Source organism: Polyodon spathula, chromosome 9, assembly GCF_017654505.1.
Source record: "Polyodon spathula isolate WHYD16114869_AA chromosome 9, ASM1765450v1, whole genome shotgun sequence".
Lineage (NCBI taxonomy): Eukaryota > Metazoa > Chordata > Actinopteri > Acipenseriformes > Polyodontidae > Polyodon > Polyodon spathula.
The window spans coordinates 34,338,227-34,361,387 of record NC_054542.1 but is presented as its reverse complement, the minus strand read 5'-3'; the positions used below and the strand labels follow the sequence as shown (position 1 = coordinate 34,361,387).

General features: G+C 36.5%; 1 protein-coding gene across 1 annotated transcript; it reads right to left on the bottom strand.

Moving 5' to 3' along the window:
- Positions 1-1,668: 1,668 nt before the first annotated feature.
- Positions 1,669-21,905, bottom strand: LOC121320698 (cell division cycle protein 16 homolog). The gene is given in 19 exon segments (XM_041259271.1): positions 1,669-2,214; positions 2,497-2,587; positions 2,966-3,101; positions 4,693-4,754; positions 7,376-7,439; positions 7,894-8,037; positions 8,882-8,902; positions 9,037-9,162; positions 9,246-9,319; positions 9,674-9,723; positions 10,338-10,417; positions 10,623-10,756; positions 11,808-11,902; positions 12,994-13,153; positions 15,395-15,535; positions 19,874-19,912; positions 20,343-20,440; positions 21,197-21,251; positions 21,712-21,905. Coding segments are annotated over 19 exon segments (1,869 nt in total). The 5' UTR covers positions 21,760-21,905; the 3' UTR covers positions 1,669-1,963.
- Positions 21,906-23,161: the final 1,256 nt, after the last annotated feature.

The window sequence follows — 23,161 nt, the reverse complement described above, 5'->3', positions numbered from 1 at the left end:
GGAGCAGGTGTCCAAATCCCTCCAGACTTTGTCATGCGCGTAAGTGGCTTTGGAGTTAGACGGCGTGCATCCCATCCCTGGATTACTCCAGATGCATTCTTACTTGAGCAATTCAGATGTTCAGATCTATTAATTTCTGAGAACAGCAGCAGCAGCTTCAGCATCATCTGCAAACAGGGCAGTTCCTTCTGTCTTGGTTCCACAAGCGAGTGATCTTTGTTTGTGCCTCTCGACCAAGCTTTGAAATGAACTGATGGAGCTGCTTTGACGTAAATGCTCTTGAAAGACGTTTCTACAGAAACGTCAGCCCACCTGAAGTGCATGTGTAGTGTGTGGCAGACTTCATTTACAATATTTATGATATTCTGCTTCATTTAGCATAGCACTACTAAGGCTCCAACTCTAAATAAAAAGTGAACCTAAATTTACACAGCATCATAAAAGCAGTTTTTGTCAGGTATAATGCATCAGATATTCAAGTGTATGTATTTTATATACAGTATATAATTCTCAAACTATATTGTGCTATGGAAACTAAATTTCATGCACTCACTATTCAGGAGATGCATTTACAACTCTGCATTTAATTACTTAAAAAAAAAAAAAAATTTTATAGCATTTGGGATGTAATGAATGAATTTCAATTATAGATATCGTTCTTTTACCTAACTGATGCTCATGTTATTGTAACCTGTCTAGTTGTCTTTATCTGTATTTACTACTGTGAAAGTAGTTACTAAAACGATCACATGTCAGTTCAGATCTCTGGCACCTAATCATGGAAGTAGTTATAATAAACAAGATACGTGACAAGTGAATCCCTTCTATCCGCTTTGGCTGAAAACAGCTCCCTTATTTACTTGATTCAGTTGCTTGGCACTAAAATCTAGCAGAAAAACAGAAACTTTGTAATTGACCTTAACCATATTTCAGTAAAGTATAAATGGACTTCTTAATTCTAATCCGTTTACATACTCATTTTTCGGTTTCATGTTTGCAAGCCGTTGCCATTACCTAAAATAAGGGCTAAAACTGGAATGTGGGTTCAAGTATCCAGGAGGGCATTTTGAATAATTGAGTCAACTTATCCTTACCTGTTAAAAAGGAACAGGTAAATTGAATATCAGGAACAGTCCTGTAGAGGTGTTTCTACAGGTATACTTTATTATGATGGTGGTTTCACAGCCACCAAATCTTGGACTACCTTACTTAAGGTAACATGTGGTAGTCACCACCACTACCTGTATATCCCTGTCAGATGATTTCATCCCTGTGAGGGATAGCAATGAAATGAAGATGACACGTACTTTGCTGGGAAATCGGAATATATTGTTTTCAAGATTTGCAATGCCACATTCCATTCCGTTCAGGCATTTCCAAGAAACAGCCTCATTGTACGTTAGCATTTAGACATAACAAAACACATGTTAAATATAATTGAACAGAAGTTTAGTACTTAATTAACTTTAGCTTTTAAGGCCCTTCATACTTGGAACATATTGCCTGATTTGCTGAAACTCAATTCTAATTGAAAATTACTCAGTTTTAAAAATGTAGCCCCTTGTAAATTAGAAGCAATCACACACACACACACAAAAAACCCAAACAAACAAAAAAACAACACCACACATTTAAAATTACTTTTTATAGTTTACATAAAAATAAATCCAATGATTTTTAATAAATGTATTACCTTCATTCACTTGTTGGACATACTTAAAGTGGAATTAAGCACATTTTATTTATTGAATTATGTAAAAATCCACATGAATGGAACACTTAGTTGGTTTGCGCATGAACAGATTTTTTCCTGGCTGCTGTGCTTTTCTTCCTTGTAGACTGTGTTTAACATACAATTTTCCAAATCTTTTGATTATACAATATCATCATTCCGGGAGGATTCACTTGCAACACAGTTCAACAATAATCCAGACGTCAAGAAAGGCACTGCGAATTGGGCCCATCACGTGCTGGTGTCAGACATAGATGTCTCCAACATCATGTCACTTTCATACATCTCAAACTCTAAGGTTTCATTAAGTCTGGGAGCAGCCTCTATCGATTTCTCAGGATTTGGAGAAGTCTCTAAGGCCATGATGCCACTCTCCTCCAGTGGCTGCGTTCTGAGCTCATTGGCATCCACTGGGTTGGTCAGCATTTTCATTAGTGCTGGAGTACTTGAAGTGTTTCGTAACTTGTCCTTGATGTCTGTTCCTAAAACAAGTTAATGCATTTTTTTTTTTTTTTAAATTCACAGTATATTGAATATTAAAGTGGCCCCAAAATACACTACAGTGTCATACTAGAAAGCAGCTAGATTACTTTCAAACCAAGTCAAATTGGGTTATATTTTCCAACAAAGCTCCACAGAAATGTATTGTTGACTACATAATTACACCATTTACATTAATTAGAAAAAAGCCCCAATCTAGCAAAATGTATAGTTAGTACACATTACAGAAGAACTACAGTTCTGGCATAAAACGAGTAACATACCTATATATGCATCTGCATCTCCAATGTACATTTCAATACAGTGTCCTAGCATTGTTACAGAAAATGTGTCATCTCTTCTGAGACCAAGGGCCTGCATTTAGAAAAAGAAGTTGCAATTTATTTATTAGTGTTGGTAAAACAATTACATGAACAAAAAGATACAGTATATAACAGTATACAACTTGAATTTTCATTTTTTCACTTATTTATTTTCAAACACATGAAACAGACAACTCCTGGTAAATTACATTTTAATAGCAGTCTACAAATCAGCGGACAGACAAGACGAGTTTATCAGAATAGTCATGCATCTTGAATCAGGTGTTATGCACCACAATTAAAGCTGTACCAAAAGGTGTTCCTGGAAAAGGAATGTATTCAAGACTATTACAATTAATCTTACAAGAAAATGTTTTGCTTTTGATTGTAATGAGGGTGGCGGTGTATACAAAACAGTGCAAAATCTTACTGTGTGGAAATAGTCAATAGCACTCTCAAAGTCGCCCATGAGACTGTAGACATATCCAATAGCCGAATACGTGGAAGCATGCTGGGGAATTAGCACAAGGGCCTGTCGGTGGTAGTCCAGTGCTTGCTCATATTTCCTACAGAAGCAACAAAGTCTTTCAGTAAAATAATGAGAGAACAAAGCAACCCTGCTTTTTTTGCAGGCTAGCATTTACCAGACAAAACAGTTGAATCCTCCATGGTACTTGAAATAAGAGCTTTTTCTACATCTAGTTCACGGCTTATTTGTTCATTGTACACAAAGAGCGGCATAATTACAGGAACAACTGCTTCTCCTCTCCTACTCCTTTTAAAACCATCAATAGAGTTTAAACCTGTACATACAACAACAACACTAATTATACCATATTAGAACCAAGAATCATGCAAAAAAAAAAGTGGTGTGCAATACCAAACAATATTTCCATGGAAACAATGGGGTCGCTCTTCAAGTTGGGGATTTAGCTACAAAGAATTAAGTCCTATTTACCTACACTCATGGAGAGCACAAAGGGGCAATGTGATTTTCTCCTGAGAGGAGAGAGTAGTTTACTATCCATGCCCACTTGCCCCCCTTCTCCTTTTGAGTTTTTTAAAAGGTGAACGAAATTGAGGACACCACATTTAACTCGTGACAAGAATAAATTTTCAATATATATATTTGCAATGTATATTTCAGTGGACAATGATGGGCATAGCATTCATAGTTACAATCTATTTTAGAAAGGCTATCCTATAAAACAACGCAAGGTTAGCTTGTGTGCCCTAGTGATATTCGTTAAACCGACTGCCTTGATCTTGTTACGGCTTCATACAGAAAAAGGATGAATAAGGAAGAAATATCTTCCTAGTGTACTGGGACAGCACCTTTCTGCATGTTGTAACCCACACTAGAATGCCTACTGTTGTGTCAGCTTAAGCTAGTCATCTCATGCATATTTTACATTTACTTCTGGGAAAACACTTGAAACTTGTAGGACTGGTATTACTCGCTCAGAGCTGTGTATGATACCTATTCTGTTACTGTAAAAAGGTTGGCGTGATCTTATCACACTTGGGTTATCACAACTGGGAGCACACAATTGAAAGACACAAAAGACAATGCTAGTGGAAAAATAAAAGCACTAACAATAGGTGGTATGTCTGTGCTTTCGTTGTTTTTTGTCTGGTAAGCTGCACCTACTTATTGCACAGGTGCAGTATTCCATGACATGCTTATGACACACAAGACATTTCGCAGAGTATTTGTTTATCTTTAGAACCCTTTTTTTTTTTTTTTTTTAAGCAAATGACTCCACTTCATTGTGGAATATTTCTATCCAGGTACCAGATAACATCAATTCTCTGTGGTCTGTTGTGATGTGACAAAATTGTATTATTTAAAATAATGATATTTAACACAATGTTAATTCACTTCGGGTGAATTTGTTTAATATATTTCAGTTTTCCCCGGTATTGTATCGTAGCTAGATTTGTTGGTTTGTTGTTATCTGATTATTGTTAACTTGACAAAAGAAAGGACTCCAATTGCAATGATAGCCAACATGATTATAAACATGTTAAATTACTTAAATTACCACCTCTATTCAGTTGCCTGGAAGGGAAACAGCTTTTTGTACTTTAAGATATATTTGATCAAGTCACACAGGCTGCCTGCACAGAATAGGACACAATTCATTGTTTACTTACTTAAGTTTCCGACATACATGACCAAGGTTATTTAACAGAGGCTCCCATTTATCAACAGTCACCTGCGCAAAAAAAACAAAAACAAAAAAAACGCTCTCATTTATTTGACCTTACAGAGGAACACTACCAAGTGTGATCCCAAAATAAGCAACACTGTGTGTCTATAAAACAGTTAATTACTTTAACATGCCAAGCTAAAAAATATAAAATAAATTAACAAGGGAATACAATGCAGCAGTTATGGACGTAGTCTACTAATTTGGGTAGCTAGTTAAGGAACCTCCTTCATATTTCTGAAATGCAACTTACAATTTTGGCAGAGATCTTGTACAACACAAGGACATAGATTAGAGTGCACAATAACGAACTAGACGGTAATATCATAATATTAGCATTCATATTGTATAGTATAATGCACAAAGACAGGTAATGCATTGGTAATAGTACTACTATTTATTATTAACAAGATGCAGGTTGCATGGCAAAAAAGGACAATTATCTGAACTGAAATAACTTTTCAATACATATTCAATTAAGCACATCAACAATCTCTGCAGTAAAAGGCTCTTGAATTAGTCTCTGCTATCCAACCCCTTTTGATTGAAGAGGCCTGAAGTAGATGTAAAACAACCTATTTTGGTAATAAGGCAACAATGGAAAAAGTCACTCAAGTCTGAAAGAGGAAACATTTTCTAAACAGGCAAACCATTTATGGCTTTGGATGACTACACCTATTAGGCTGTGATGTTAATGCATTCAAAACCTACGAAGCTGCCATAACCATAAAAATAATAACTTGAGCTATTAGCTAAAAAAGCAGAAAAATCACAACTTAGACTCACTGTCTGTATTTGTAAAAAATTGAGATGGAGGGAGAGCTGGCTTCCTCCACATCACGGCTCCAGACAAACGTTCTGCCTTTGGAGCCAATGGTTCCTAGGACAACACAGCTGGTCGCCAAATTCATTCGTTGGGTGACACTTTAGGGGCAAGATGGTTGCTATCATATTTACTAACTTGTTTGTTGCCTCATTCTGATGAATGGCAAATCTATGCAGCAGTTGACTGCAATGGTCTCAGCGAGTTTGTTCTGCTTTTTACGATATTAAAACCACAGTAAGCCCATTGTCATATATATATTAACGCAATCAATTAAGCTGCAGTCCATTTAATTTTTAATTCCCAAATATTAATCTCGGCAGTACATTTCCTAATTACAGTTAAGTATTTCTAAGCGTTCTACTTTCACATTTCTTAAAATGGTCAGTTTGAGAAATACATTTTGTTTTCCCTGCAATAGCTGACCCTGCTTTAGCACAAAACTCACACTACATTACTGTTTATTATGGCAACGTCTTAATTACAGTGCCTGCTTCTCTGGCTGAAGACATATCATCAGATCATCATCTAACTGGGCAATCTACTGCTCAATTAAATAATCCTTAAAGTATTGATGATAAACAATGTAACCTAATATATTATATATGGGATAGTTTTGGATGCTAAAGAAGATGCCTCAAAACTTTACTTAGGCACCTGTGGCAGGGTGAAAGCCCCCTGCTGGTGCACAGGGGGGTGTGGGGGGGGGGGGGGGGGGGGGGGGGGGGGTTGGGTTGGCAGGGAGGGGGTTAAATTCCTTCCCTGCAGAAACAGATGTATAAAAAGGGAAGTCACGGGTGTTGATGTTAGAATTATTCGAGTTAATGTTAGTGCTGGTGAAGGTGTGTGTTGCTGTTCTCAGCACCCTATGATTTGACCTAATGTTGGCTTACTGAAGTTCACAAATAACTTTCTTTCAGCTTGATACAGTAACCATTACACTTATTTTTTTGTTTCATTATTGAGCTTTTTGCTGCATTACAGCCCTTCATTAAAATTATTATTTGAACTTTTCAGGGCATTTTGTTAATGGCACATGTGCAACACACACCCCTTAAGTATTTAGAAATTTTTGCTGTTCTACATTTTTCGAATGCAACGGTTCATTAAGCTACATTTTTATATAAACAGTACTCACACACATTTGATCACCATCACAACTGTTGCATGAAACTGGTGGTATTTTGCTGGTATTAATACAGCACCTCTCTGCATTTACAAGCATTTGTATTCGATCAAATTATTACTGTCCTTCTCGCACTTCAGTTTATTACAACATGCAAGTTGCGTTTTATTTTTATACAGGCTGCTCATAAAAATATTGACACATGATTTTAATTTGAGAGGCAGCATTTCTGTGTTACAGGCACCAAACGCCTCACCACGAAAAAAGTTTGAAAAATGTTTGCCGCATTTGTGTCCATTTTAGTTGCATTCTGGAGCCCAGATTCTGAAACTCAAAAACAATGACTGATCTGAAAAGCGTTGGTAGCTAACAAAGACAAATGGAAGTTAGCAGTTGCCAGGAAACTATGATGCAGTTTGTTTATGTTTGAGACAACTGGTCACTTCTCTTGGGGAAAGCCCATTATTGTAACAATTGAGTACATTCATTTATACTACACTGTTTCTAAACAGGTTTCACAAAGTTGGATTTTGGAACAAAATGAGACTGAATGACTGAGTGGTTTACTGGTGCAGTTGGCACTACACTAAACTTGGAGATATGCAACAAAGGCATCAACAAATTGATGTGATGTTTTTCTTTTCATTGTACAGTATTATTGGCAACAATTGTATTTACCTCACTTCCAATAGCTTTTATTTTCTCCATTGCATCAAGAAACCATTTCTCTGCTGTCTTCCAACTAAAACAGTATAGACAATTGGAAACAGTTATCACAGATGTATCAACACAATCAATAAATAGCCAACATATACCACATTTCTGTCAAGGCAAGTGTCCTGCATTTATGAATATACCTTTGCAGTCTTTTCAAAATAGAATATAAACAAATAATCAGTTCACTCACACAAACTATTAGAGTCAATGTTTTGCAGGCTTTGACCAGAGTGAGTTACATTATAACCACATAAACAGAAGTTAAGGTATATACTGTCGGAAAAGATTAATTACAAAAGATCTTTATATAAAAAAGGACAACTATTAAATCTTACAAAACAAGTAACAAACAACTTAATTCAACAACTACGAATTTTGTCTAAGTTGCATTTTAACATCGTGATATGCTTATGAGAAGTTCTGCGGAAATAGTTTAGTTCCAGAAGATTTCGATTTGATCAAGTGCCAGTCTTACTTACTCTCCGTTCTGGAAAGCCACCACTCCAACTTCATGCATGACAAAAGGATCCTCCGGGGCGATACTGAGAGCCTGGCTAAAAAACCTCTCCGCCAGCTTAGAGTTATTTGTCAATTTATTTGTCAAACCATATTACATATTGACACTTCATGTAGACACATTGTTTTTGACATCTGATAAGTGATTGACTAATGATTTCGTCGTGTACGGTTAATTGGAACTGAAACAAGCTTAGCGAGAGTATATATATATATATATATATATATATATTATATATATATATATATATATATATATATATATATATACATACACACACACACACACGTAACTCAAACAGACAAATGTTTGTGCTAAAGCACTCTTTACTGTTCACAACAACAAGTGTATGTAAGAACTGTACGTTCTCTACACTTGTAGTGCACAAGTACTCAAATTCAAACCTCTAGTATTTTGTAGGCTAAGAATTAATAGTAATAACAGTCAAAACAAGTAATACGTAACTATTACTATTACTTACTGTATATGGACGACAGAGGGAAACTAGCCTTCAGACAAATCTGAATAAATTATATAATACACTAAGAAAATGTTACTTCACCATTGTAATGGTTCTAATATTCCTTGTCGAATAACATTTCAATGCCTTTTTGACCGACTGGTCTACGAAGTTAGCACCCCCAAAATAAAACTATGCTTAAATGTCAGACTGTGACCTCAATAACTTGCATGAATCTTGCCCGTATTTTACATTCGCCTCAGAAACAGGTAGCAAGGATGGATATTTTTTTAAAACGTCCAACCTTGGCAGTGGTTTGGTAAAGAAAGAAGTGATGTCAGCACTTTCATAGAGCATTGTATGCAGCCTGTCACTGGTTAGGACAAAATAACAAATAAAAAGGAAAACAAATTTGCTGTAGGCTGTACATTAAGTCTTCTAAAGCATGTGGAATCACTGGAGAAACACAATCATGTAACTCACTTGAGACAACAGGAAGGGAATTCAAAAGCTGTTGGAAGAAAGTTATGAAGAACTTTCATATCTGAGAATATTTAGTGAACGGCACTATACAAGCAACACTTTAAAACTTTCCAGCAGAGAATAATAACAATAAAACCAGCACTGAGGGATCTGTCAACATACCCTTTCATTAGCTGTGCAGCTGTGAAGTAGGCTGCCATGGCCTGGTCATGTTCACTTTCTACTGCAAATGAGTGGCCATAAGCAATCCATGCAGGTCCATAGGTCCTCTCTAGAGTGGTGGCTTTGCTGAAAAGGAACACTCTTGAAAGTAAACACAACAATTCAGTGGAACAAACTTAAAGTAGTAAATGGTGGGTGCATTTACATACCTGAGATATCTCCTTGCATGTTCATTTTTGTGACCAACCATAAGGTAATAACATCCTACTGCAAACCAGGACACCTGGGCAAAAGAACAGCTTTAAAAGTCACACGCAGTATTTAAAAAATCTATTTATATAAACATGAATGTCACAGCAATTATACAATACTAGTATTTCCGCTCTCAGGGTATACAGGGTGATATGAAAATAAGTTTAGGTTTGTGAGATATGGTAAGTTGATGTGATAAACTTACTTTCTAATCACTCTATCTATCTATATCTACATATATATCTATATACACAAACACACAAGGAAATAAGACTATGCTGGCAAAATAATTATTTCCTTTATTTAATACACACGATTTATAGAAGTTTTAATACGTAATTTAAAAATTATTTGTCACAACTTGTGAAAAACAAAATTTACTTACTGGGCTATTTGGGTACAAATCCACCAACTTATGGGAAAGATAAAACAGTTCTGTGGGGGGGAAAAAAGGCAGCGTGCATATTTGTTCAGGGGATCTGAACTGGTCACAATATACTCTGATATTATATTACCACTTAGGAAACTTGGACATTCATATATTAAAGGTAGTATAGTTCTAAAACAATAAGATTAAGCAGGACATTAAAAATAGTTAGCATGTCTACAAATGATATATTTCGTTCATTTTTTGACATACCTATTTCGCGTCACAATTTCAAATTCAGATGTTTAACACATTTCCTAAGTGGTAATAAGAGTAACATGCACTTTACAAAGAGATAGGAGGGTGTCAATTACCACTAAATGCAGATATAGATATGCAACACAACAGTATGAAAAGGGCAACAGCAGACATGCAATGGTCAAGTTGCAAGCTAAATAAACATTCTTTTTTTTTTTTAGTACACCATCTTGTCAGTAGGTACATTTCTTTTGCTCATTTTCTTTCTACTGAATTTAATACTAATGTGCACAGTATAACTCTGTTCTGTTACTGCTGGGGCTTTGCATAGTTACAATAAAAAAATAAACCTTTAAATACTTTATAAAGGAGGCTTGGTAGCTGCACAATGGGTGGAAAGCTGACTAAGCAGCCAGAATCTTACCATTTGCTTTGCTGAGTTCTACCAGTGTTCCTATATGCACAGGTAGACAATTTGCATGAAAAGGATCTTTTTCCATTACCCTGGGGAAAAAAAAAAATGCTACTTACTTTATAAACCAGCACATTGCTGTTACCACAAATTAACCAAAATATTTAAATTAACGATTGAATAAATAAATGACCTAAGTTTCTACATTTCTAAGGTCTGAAAACTAAAACAAGTATCAGACTGTGGGTAAGCGTGATTGGTCATATCAGTTAAAGGGGGTACTAAGCGTATACTTACGTCGATGTGAGTTTGTAGCACATTTTAAAATCACAGTTATAATAATGTCTCTCTGCTAAAGACACAACAACATCCAGGTTTTCCTGAAGACCATCAATTGCCTCAGTAACCACAGTTTCACTGGGTTTGTTATACTGTGAAAGCAAGAAAAAAGGGGTGGTTGGTTCCAAAGCAACTTTGCAAAGCCCACCCAATTTAAACAGCTATAGATGATACTTGGAACAAATATATGCACTACTTGAGAACTCTTACACAATAGTCTATTGATGTACAAAGAAATATGAATGGGCTTATAGTATACTCCATTTAGCAATGACATTACATCAAGGTAGTCCATTTTTAGTTTTCTGTTCCCCCCACCTCTTAGAAATAAAGCAGATTAAAGGAACAGAGAGAACAATGAAACACTATCCATTCTATGTAGATAGCATAACAGTAACCCCCCCCCCCCCCCCCCCCCCCGCCTCAGGTTTAATGTAAATATCAAATTTGTCCTAGATTTAAAAAAAAAAAAAATTAAATTTCACATTTAGCTAGATACGTAAGAATGTGTTTAACATTTATGTTTTGAAATGTGAACATTGTTTTTTGGCATTGTATGCAGAGGGGGGAAGTGGAGAGATTGCCTTTCGGAATGGAAGGGCAAATCTGCAGCATATGCCAAATCAAACGCTTCATTGGATGGGGGCTCATTTGCACGTTAGCTTCAGATTTAAATGCTTCTCTTATGAAATCGTCAAGTGTAAAAACATAAAAAAAAAAAAAAAAAAAAAAAAAAAAAAAGATTTAACACATGTAAAAGTACCTAAATGGATTTATCTGCTACAATACGATGTTACTAAATGAGTGACTCACACTTTTGAAAAAAATTTATGTCTAATATTATAAAATTGTTTAATTTTTTTTTTAAAAAGTTGTCAATATTTATAATAGACTTTGAATGTGTAAAGTTCAAATTACACACGTTTTTTTTTTTTTTAATTAAATTCTTAAAAAAAGTTTAAAACTAGAATGTTAAATTCCAACATTAAGTTCTGATATTTTGTGCAAGTTCTGATGTGTGTCAGTTGGGGGGAGGGGGACGTGTAACAGAATGTACGCAAGAAAAGAGGGTGTCAAAGTTTGCGCCGCACTGGTCTACGCACTGTTAGTGTGTATAGTTACTGCTTCTGCTGAGCCACTTGCCTTTTTCAATTTATTTTCAAATAGAAAATGGAGCAGGTCTTGTTCTTCTTCTGTACACTGTTGGCTTAGAGGTAGGGAATCAAGAAATTCTTTTTCTGCAGGAACACACACACACAAAAATCCACTCATAAATCTTTCGTTCTTGCCGATATAAACTGTGTCTCTACTGTATACATTCTCTCAAATACAAAAAATATGTTACACACATTCTTAAAATCACATATATTGTTCCTCAACTCTCCTTCAATTATTAATTTCATACTACATGTAAAAAAAAATATATATTATATATATATATAAAAAAATATAGTATGGTATATTATATATATATATATATATGTATATATATATATATATATATATATATATATATATATAATATAATACTTCACTATCACTACTTTTGACAATAGTGACAACTGTGAACAAAGCATCGCTGTTAGCATAGCCTAACTGAAGTAATATGCAGTTGTGAAAAGGACTGTATCATTGATATATCCAGAGATTAAAAACAATGAGGCATGGAAACAGCTCATTTGAAATGGCTACCACATGTAATGGAACTTTGAAAAAAATCACAGAATACAGCTGTGCACAAAAAAACAATGAGTCAGTGAAAGGATTAATTTGGACAAAATTGCAAAAAAAAAAAAGAAAAAGAAAAACAAGGAATCAAATACAGCTGTGTATCAATAATTAAGACATTAAAATACTGTACTGTTTCTATACAGCTGTAACTTAGTCACGTGACCTCAACATGGCAGCAGTGTTTCATGGTAAATAATTCATTTAGCATAAAGGGTTTATAAGAACCTGGAAATACGAAGTCAGTAGCTCAAACGGCTTTTGGAGATGCAAGGTTTTGAGACTGCGGTGGCCGTAGCTTTGCAAACCAGAAAAAGGTTGTTTTTTCTTAAACCACCCCCACAATGGAACTTTACCTAGAGAACCACATAATATGTCTTTGTACCTAGTATGAAAGCAGTATACCAAAGTGCTAGGTCTTTATCATCTGGAAACCAAACAGTCATAATATGCCAGCCACAGCGCACAGGTCACAATAAACAGTGTCAGTAAATTTTGCCCACATAACTTAAAAATTAAATAGCCAACATATATGGTTCATGAGGTATTAGAGCTGTTTGTAAACCCACACAAGCCTCCTTACAATAATTAGTTTTCCTACCTTCCTGGGCAGTCAACATGTGATGTGATGTTAAAAGGTCGAATGCTTCAAAGCAGTAAACGTCTAGCTTCAAAGCCTCTTTGTAGCTGCTGGTTGCCAGGGGTCTGTTGTCCATGGCATCATAGATCTTCCCCCGTAAAAGGGAAATTGAGCTCTTGATCTGGAGGAAGGCATCACAAGGAGTGACAAACAACCTATTTTTTTTATGTTTCTGATAAAATAGCAAAATCGCATTTCACTCGGGGGGGGGGGGGGGGGGGGGGGGGGGGGTTGGGTTAGGAGTCGCGATTAAATGTTTGTCTGACCATCTGGTAGTTTTTAAACATTTTCAAAGTCTCAGAGAGGGGGACCCTGTCAGGGCGTGGGGGTGGGGGTGGGTGTGGGTTATATATTTTTTTCTAAACTCTTAAGTATTTCATTCTAAATAAGGTATTCCATAAAAAATAAATATTTTATACTATATATCTGTCAAAGAGAAAATAACGGGCTTGCCATTAGTCTGATCAAAAAACTACCATACGCTCACACACTTGCCCTAAGTCAGTACTGTTTATGGGAAACTTATTTTTTTATTTTTTTTTTTAGACATTTTGGATTTTAATTCTGAAAAAAAAAAAAAACAGACATTTCAAGTCATTACAAACAACTACATAAAAACAGCGATTTCGTGGAAAATCTGGAAATTGAGGGGTCACCGTGAAATTCACCTCTTTTAGGGGCCAATGCATACCGGACAAGTACAGAGAAAAAAAAAAAAGAAACCCTGTTTAAAAGAACTACTACACAACGCAAACTGCATATCTTTCTTCTGTAGATAGGCTTCTTTTTTTTTCCTTCGCCGTCCTGAGTGCACTGCACTTAAGCAAAAAAAAAAAAAAAAATTAAATGTCCTTAGACAAATGACATTTACAAACAAATACTCAAGGGCTCGAGTGGCGCTCCACGTGAAGTGCAGGATGTGCCCTATAGCCTGGAGGTCGCCGGTTTGAGTCCAGGCTATTCCACTGCCGACCGGGGAAGGAAGTGTTCTTGTTTACTGTTCAAATGACAACGATGTTTTAATTAGCCTATCACTGCGTCTGTACTGGCTTTTCTGTGACCTGTATTGTACAGTAGGGGGTGGGACAAAGTCAGTGCTGCATTGTTTTGATTCAGGTTTTAAAATCTAGTTTTCATCATTGGAGGTAAAATACCAGAAATAGACGACAAAGCAAAAGAAAAGCAAAAGTATATTTCGGCTGATGATCGTGTCAAGATATTTCCCAAAGAATCTGTACATGCAGATGGAGGCAATTGTTTTGCACATCTTGTAATGTGTCTTTGGAGAAAACACTAATCGATCGCTATTTAGCTTCAGAATAACACATTAAAACGAAAGGCTACTACAGAGGCTGCTGAACAGAGCGTAAAATAAACAGCTTTCAGAAAACAAACCGGAAAGTCAGCGCAAACGAAAAACATTCCTGTCGGTTGTAGCCAAGTTAAATCAGTACTACAGGTACGATCTAGCACAGCCACCTCGCTTCAAACAAGCTGCTTACTTTTTAAATGTAGTTTGAATTCTAGACCCGAATAGGCACATTTTCTTTTTTTGACTCTGTACTAATAAAATAAACTATTGGATGGGACAAATAACATGACAACGAACATGCTGCATATATTGCCTTTATTGAAGTATGCCAGATGCCCTCGGGTAACCGAGTTTTGGGACTATTTCTGTTTCTAATCTATTTCTGTGTCTTGGCAAAGCTTTGCCTTACACTTCCAACCAATTCAGTGGATGCAGACGTGCAGTCTCAATGTATGGGCAAGTCCACACCAGACAGAGAATGTCGGCAGCAACTGCAGGGGGATGCTGCATGCTTGCCTTTAATAAATGACAGCACTGTTTTAGTAAGGAAGCAAGTACCACTATTTTTAGGCTTTTATAGTGCTCTGAAATAGTCTACTTAAGTTTATTTCATGTTACAGGTCAGCGAAATCCTAATTTTATTCCATAACCTACCTGCGAAAAATACGTAAATTTACCGCAATTTAAGAAGACCCCTACAAATAACGTAATAGACTTCATCTGAATTGTGAGCAAAGAGAGAAACAGCAAAAAGAGCTTTTACTGGAATTTAATTAGCCAGGAAAAACCTGGGGGAAAAAAGCCACTAAATTTACAACCACATTTTTGTTAAATCGAGCACAGTCTGATTAACAAAAGCAATGCTCCCTTTAAATAGGGCTGTAATCAGACACCATAGGCAAGAGTGTGCAATTCGTGTTCCGCTTTGTAACAAGAACACTATACTGTGGATCAAGTTAAAAGGTCACAGCCATGGGGAAATAGATATCAGAACAACATTCAAAGCAATCCAAAATAACACTACCACATAGACCAAGGTTTATCACTTACTGAAGAGGTAGACATTCCCCAGTCTTTAGCATAATCTTTGATAACATTGTCCTCCTTTGCGCTTTTGTCCAGCAGCCTTTTATTAACAGGTTCTTCCATGTCAAGGATATCAAGGGATTGCTGGTACTCTTTCGCAGCATACTGAAAAAAAATAAACCATGTTAAAAGTATAAGAATTTGTACACAAATCAGAGCTTATAAAGAGGCTAATGAGATCCAACTACTTCTATGGCCTACCACCAGCACTACTTGGAGTCTGTCCAGCCAATCAAGAGAGTATAAAGATTTTAGATTTGATTCCTTTGTATCCAGTTTACACTAGCCACTTTTAAGCTGACAGATGGCTTAGGTGAATGCAGCCATCCCAGGTCCATCCGTCCTCAAACATGGCCTGCTTCAGAGTGGGCTCTGAGATAGCTTTGGTCTGTTTTTTGCTGTACTGTGAATGCAGCGGTTTGCCACGTTTGCCAGTGGTGGACGATATGCCGTCAGACACGCGCCGAGGTTTAGGGGCTACATGCGCGCATACAGGGCCAAAGCCAGCCTAGGTCTGTGCTTTGTAAAATGATAAGAATCTTTTAATCTGATCGAACCTAAGCCAGTTCTGGTCCGAGTCGTGCGTGCATACACACCATTAGTGTACACTTTTGAAGCTGGTTTACACAATGGCGAGAAAACAAAAATAATAAACTGAAAAGGCAACAAAGTGCATTTGCACCCATGCCTTTTCTCTGCTAAACTGAATAGCCATTGTGACTACTGTACACAATACTTTAGAACAACCAAAGTGACAGCTATTGAATTCCGCAAAAACAAAGGAATATAGAGATATTTTACAAAAAACATTTTTGAAATTCAGAAACAGATACAAAACAAGTATCCTATACTAAGTTACGTAGTTCCCTTTTCCATCAGACAAATTCAGTTTACTGGCATCACAGCGAGACTGACTGGCTGGCACCTCACAACATACAGTAATACAACCTGCTTTCTGTATCTGCTGATCCCCAACATTAGAACACACCTCAGAGTTAAACTGATCCCTTCTACTTGGTGTATGGGAACTGGCAGTGAGTGGGCAGGGCAGGAAGAAACGAGAAGCGCTGCATTCCTGTGCTGCAGATTCTAACTATAATTTATAATAATAATCTCTACTATTTCATCAGCTTTCTTCATTCTCTATTAGTGTATAATTCTAATAGTACACGTCATGTGAAAATGAATAGGTGCATTTTACCATACGTTTTCAAATAAAACACATTTTGAAAGATGATATTAAGTTACCTTGTCAGCACTGAAGAGAGTGCGAACTAGATCAATTAAATACTCATAACATTCAATGCAAAGATATTTAGTACCGGAAGTTGAAAAGAAAAACATTAGCAGAAATGAGAAACTGTCCTAATTATCTAAATTTAGAAATATGTTTCTTTCTAGTACTAGTCGATGAAATCCAGCAGAGATTTTTTTTTTTTTTTTTTTTTTTTTTTTTTTTTTAATGTATCAGCAATCACAATGGCCGGTATCTAAATACATGTCAATGTACTTTTTATTTACACATTCAGAATGATGTTAACTCAATACACATCAAATGGTTCTAGGAATGTGTGTAACAAGTTAGTAGAGTTCTTTATCTAAAGCAGGGGTTGGCAAACTTCTAACCCCGAGGGCCAGATCAGAGTATGAATTGTATGGCGGGCTATTTGAATGTACACTCAAAAAAAATGGGCTAAATAGAACACCATTTATAGCCCCTTTCACACTGGTATTATAATAATAATAATATAATTTTTGCTTCATAGCTTTAATGTGTCTTTACCTTCTTATATAATATTTATGTTCAGTTTTAAAAACGACGTTTGAGAGCATTATTTAAGTCCAATAATAATATTTACGCTTGTCAAGTGACCCCAGAGATTGGTTGTGCTTCTGGTTTTCATTCCAACTGAGCTCTCAATTACTTAACTAGACCCTTAATTGAGGGCAAAGGATTTGGTAGATTCAACTTTTAAAACGTTTTTTTTTGTATTACATTTATGCACATCGACTTACAAAAACAGCACACCCTCCCTATATTACTATTCATACTTTTTACTTTCTACTCCTTCCTTCATATCTGTAGGTCCAACCTATACCTTTACGTAACCAGAAGTTACATTGTTACAGATATACCGCAGTTTTGGTTTTGGATGTTAATCGCTAGACTGTGAAGGTGAATGGCGAGCCTCTTTAGAATTGGGTCTGATAATTATGTGGTCCTTTCCTTGACATTTCTCACCGACTATTCTGGTAACCATGAAAGAGGAGTCAATCAATGAAGCAAAGAGTTCATCGCATATGAAAGTGACCGTTTTAGAAAGACAAGGTTTTTTTTTTGTGGATGAGTTTCAGTATTAGCAGACTACACTGTGTAACAATATGGATAGGCTTTTGGAAAAGCCAGCTTCTATGACGGCCAGTGAGGAAAGTGAGCATGGAAGTCATGTTTCAAAAGCAAAAACTTGCAAATATGACAAAATATATATTGAGCTTGGGTTTATATATGTTGGATACATAACTAACCAGCAACCGCAGTGTTCTTTGTGATGAAATACTTGCTCATGAAAGTATGAGACCTTCAAAAATGTGCCGTCATTTAGAAACCAAGCATCCTTCCCCGAAGGACACACCAATTGATTTTTTACCAGAGGAAATTAGCTTATCTGAAAAAACAACAGCATGTCATTTTCAAGCAACCAGTGTGAATACTAAAGCTCTCCGTGTGTCTTACATAGTGGCTTAAGGATAGCAAAAAGCGGCAAGCCCCACACCAGTTAGTGCCATGTGCTGCTGACATGGCAACCATTATGCTGATACCTGACTCTGCAAGTAAATTAAATTCTAGACCCCTTTCAAACAATTTGGTTGCACAGCGATTTCAGGAAAAGGCTGCTGACGTTCGTAAACAGCTTTACATGAAAAGTGAAAAAGTGACTTTTGTGCTATCCAACTCGATGAATTATGTGATGTGTCAGGTGATGCACAGCTCTTAGCTTTTGCAAGATACATTTATGACAGATCTTTGTAGGATGCTGTATTGTTTTATCGTCCATTTTCAGGTCGAGCTACTGCGGAATGCATTCATGACACTTTGAGGAAGTTAAAGATGCTGGGAGTGGTGTTTTGGTTTATGTACTGAAGGTGCCAGAGTTATGACAGGAAAGAGCAGTGGTCTGAAGATTTGAATTCAGCATGTTGCACACAACACTACTTCAACTCATTGTTGTGAAGCTTTAGCTGCTAAGAATATGCATCAGACCTTCACAAAGTGCTTGATGAGGTTGTAAAGGTGTTGAACTTCAAAGGTTGACCAACTAATGTACGTTTGTTTTCCGTGCTTTGCGAAGAAATGGGTTCTGAACATCAGCAACGATGGCTTTACCGTGGGAAGGTTTTGACACGTTTGTTTGAGCAGAGATGAGAAGCAGCATTCTTTTTCTAGAGAAACAACGATCGTCTCAATGAGCTCAACAAAAGTCTACAAGGACACGATACAAACCTTTTTATGAATGAAATGGTTTTATCATGTGATTATACCCTGAATCAATTTGCAATTTTTATGGTTCTCTGCGCATGGAATATTCAGAACTAGTATGCAAGGCCATGAAAGTGCTTGTGCCTTTTGTATCGACATGCCTTTGTGAGTCACCATGTTCTAATCTGGTTGCTGAAGATGATCTGCGAATGTGTATTACCAGCATAGAGCCTTGTCTGAAAAGCAGGCACACCCATCACACTGAAAAGGTAAGATTATTGTGTTTTTGTATTAATGTTTTTTACTTTTAAGTTGAAAATGTGTAATTAATAAATTAGTCTTTGACTGTCAATGCACTTTAACTGTGTGATTTAAAAGGTTTTGAAAACATAAATCTGTTAAAAAAATATAGCTGTGTATGCTTTAATTCAAACTTACATGGAAATTGAGGGTCACAAGTTGTTCACCCTCAGAAAAATGGGGTCCCAGACTGAAAAAGTTTGAGAACCCTTGACATATACCAATGTTCTTTGATCCCACAGGGACATTTACTGTTCTTAAAAAACATTACACTGGCAGTAGTTGCTGTCAGTGTGTTTAAATCATGCGATTGAAGCAACATGTTGTGGAAGGCTGTATTTATGTAAATTAATATAATTTGGTCATATTTTTTAGGTACTACATTGCATAGATTTAAAACTAACATTAAAATGGCACAGCAATTGCAATTTGTCAAGTGGTTCTTTTTTCTGGTTGATGTTTCATCTATGCAGCTGGCCCGTTTGTCTACAAAACTCATTCTTTGAAAGCAAGATTTCTTGCTGGAAATATCTACAGTATGACCAGCACTCCTTGCTGCATATAGTTCACAGGGGCTGGTTTGTTTGAATCCATTTTCTTTTGTTGCACATTATACAGTTTAATTGTAATGGTTTAAACAAACAAATAAATAAATAGATACTTACATGACATCTTGCAGCAAGATACTGACAAGCTAAATGGAACTGTAAAACATGGAAACATTTGAACATTAAAATATATTAGCCTTTACAATGTTACACATTAAAAATGTTTACACAGAACCAAATTTAAAACGTGTAATATTGGTTGAGCAACAGACTGGTGTACCAAAACCTCTACATTACACATAAGACCTTTTTATTTGATAGACTTACACACTAGAAAGAACACTGAACAAGTAAACCTTCTGATATTCATACAGTAACATAGGATTACAGGTGGCATTGACTCCATTATCAAAGAATATTCAGAGACATCATGAACCAAGGTGTTCATGGTTTAGTGCTGCATAGTTAAAACATTCCCTGTTACATTTCAATCTGTGCAGTTTGTTTCAAGAAAAGTAGGAACAAGAATAATAATAAAAAGCAAGTAAAATATATTACCGAAAATGAAGCAAAAGGTACAGCTTACCTTATCTAGTTTTCGTGAGCGAAGAGCATGTGAAGCGCTATGATACTGTGATGTGAGATAAAGGCACTGCGCTAGCCAGTAAACATCGTGAGGATCCTCTAAACAGAGAACGTACAGTCAATACTGCGCTTGTTACTACATGTAACACATGCATCGTATGCTGCATTAACGATACAGATAACAACCAACCTATCTATCTATCTTTCTTCTTGAACTAAACTTTGCTTAATGGGGATAACTAATGAAATAATCTCCAAGTGTCCTGCATTCACTATGTAGGGCTCACATGCATAATTTTTTAAGCATTGTTAGTCACAGCAAATATACACTGCGTGCTGCACCCGAGTATCCTGAAGAGGACCCAGCAACTGCAGTGGACAAACCAGGGGAGTCAGTCCACTGCCCAGCACGTCCCCACAGAGGTTGTTTAATGTCAAGAAAAGAAGTGCAGTTGCTATAGTCCAACTGAAACCAAGACAGGCAGTCTTTCTTTAAGATATATGGTTTTAAATTTTCAAACATACATAAATAAAAGGTATGGAATACCTTTCATAAGCTGTACCCCTGAACAGCCATCATGTTCGTTTTTCCCAAAAGTTCACATAGGCACTTAACAATGGGATCAATAAATAAAGGATACCATAAAATCAAACTCTCCTAACCCAAAAAGAATCTGTCTCAAACTTATCCCACGTGTGTAGTCAGCATAGGGGTCACACCTACGGGCAAAATTGCTACCAATTAGAAGTTAACTAACTCATATGTATGGTACAGTAAAGACAGGCATATATGTTGGTGACAATCAAATGCTAAACTGTAATAATAGGATACAAAAAAATTCGAATAAAGCTTACCATGAGACAGTGATGCAACTTTGTCTGCCCAAAATAAGGCACTCTGATATTGTTGCTGTAAAATAAAAAGAATATGCTGCATCATTTCAATCATAACCATTACAAAAAAGCCCTGCAGTGGGTTACTTCAGCCGGACAGTACCACGTTTGCACAATAACGGATATCCAGTGACACTTGAAAACCAGAACACAAACAAATATGCCACAGCTGATTAACGCCAGTTTTCTGAATAAGAAATGTGTATCAATTCAGAATGTAGGGTGTTACCCCCCCCTTTGCAAAAAACTAAAACAGAAAGATACTGAGTAACACTGAGGCCTATTGCAACATAAATACATTAAATGTTGTACATACATGTTCTGACTGGGCTTGTATTAAAATATAACCGAAAGCATTCACTGAAATCAATAAAGTACACTTACACACACCGGGTAGTAATTTATTTTTGATTTATTTGCCACACAACAACTACAACCCCCAATGTGCAGTCATCAATGATAAAAAAAAAAGTTACCTGATCGATATACTGCCGGACGCGTTTCCGCAATCTCTCCAGGTTCATGTTAATAACTCCGATTAGCAATTTAAACCTCACAAACTGCCCATGCTAATGAAAACAAACTAATACAATATTATTTTTATTATGCTTCAATTGAAATCAGTCACAACCCACAGCCCCAAACCCGCCGCTTCGATAAACCTGTGGTGTTACACTTATATTTGTCCGCCCGGAAACGGGCGCTCTTTACAGAACCAACAACATACCGTGGACACAGGTCTCTCTCTCACTGCTCGGCAAATCAGCAGACATATGATGTAGTGGCTGGCCGTTTAAACCAGTCACTGGTTGTTGTTGCAACCTACTGTATAAGTTAGAAGTAAACAAAATAATGGTTAAGACTAAATGATAAATACATTCAGCATTTAAAGAGATCATATAGCCTTCTGATACTCATGTTATTGCGTGTTCCCCTCAACCACTGAAAAGAATTTTCATTTCTAATATTTAAAAGGGGAAACGTTCAAATCTAAAGCATTTATTTTGTAGTTTTCTAAATATCTGTTATCACATTTTAAGGAATGTGTTTGGAAGAACATTTTATTTTCTCAGCACAAATTCAATATTGTAGCGAACCCACTGGGTCTTTATTAGATGGATTTCAGGATGACACAACAACTGGACAGGACTCTTTGTCAGCACTTCTCTATACACTCCCTTAAATAGCCACATTGTACACATCAGCCAACTGTGTTGATGTAGCCGATGCAAATAGCCGAAGTACCCCCAAGTGAGTGAGCAGTTGTGAGGTTATTAGCCATGGCTGCTGGCTGGGGCTGCAGCCACTGGGCTTCACCCCCATCGCTGGGCTCGTAATCAGGCTGGGCTCACTCCTGGCATTCTCTCCACCCTGGGAACTTGGTGGCCATCCGCACAGTCCTGGTTGCGGGAACACTCTTGGATCAACAGGCTGGTTGGCCACTGGACCGGGTCGGGCTGACCACGGACCTGGGACAGCTAGTGGTGGAGCACGTCGGTCTCTACGGGGTCACCCCAGGGTGGTTGTATGGTTTTCCCCGGTTTGCCCACTACAGTGACCGAGCCCATACCTGTCAAATCTTTCATTTTGACCAGGACATTCCCGTTTTCAAAACCAACCTGTTTAATCTAAGAATCTCTAGTTTATATATTGGATTGCTTTCTGATTAATGTAAATTATAGATTCTTAAATGACAAGCTTGGTTTCTTCTCACCCAAACTAAGCTTTAGTACTAATAACTGTCAAAGTTGTTATACTAGTGGAAAACACTAGTGGAGGCTTTGAGGAAATTGTTGATGCTCCTAACATCGATATATAATATATATATATATATATATATATATATATATATATATATATATATATAATAGATATATATATATATAGTATATATATATAAATATATATAGTACTTCCTGAATGTGT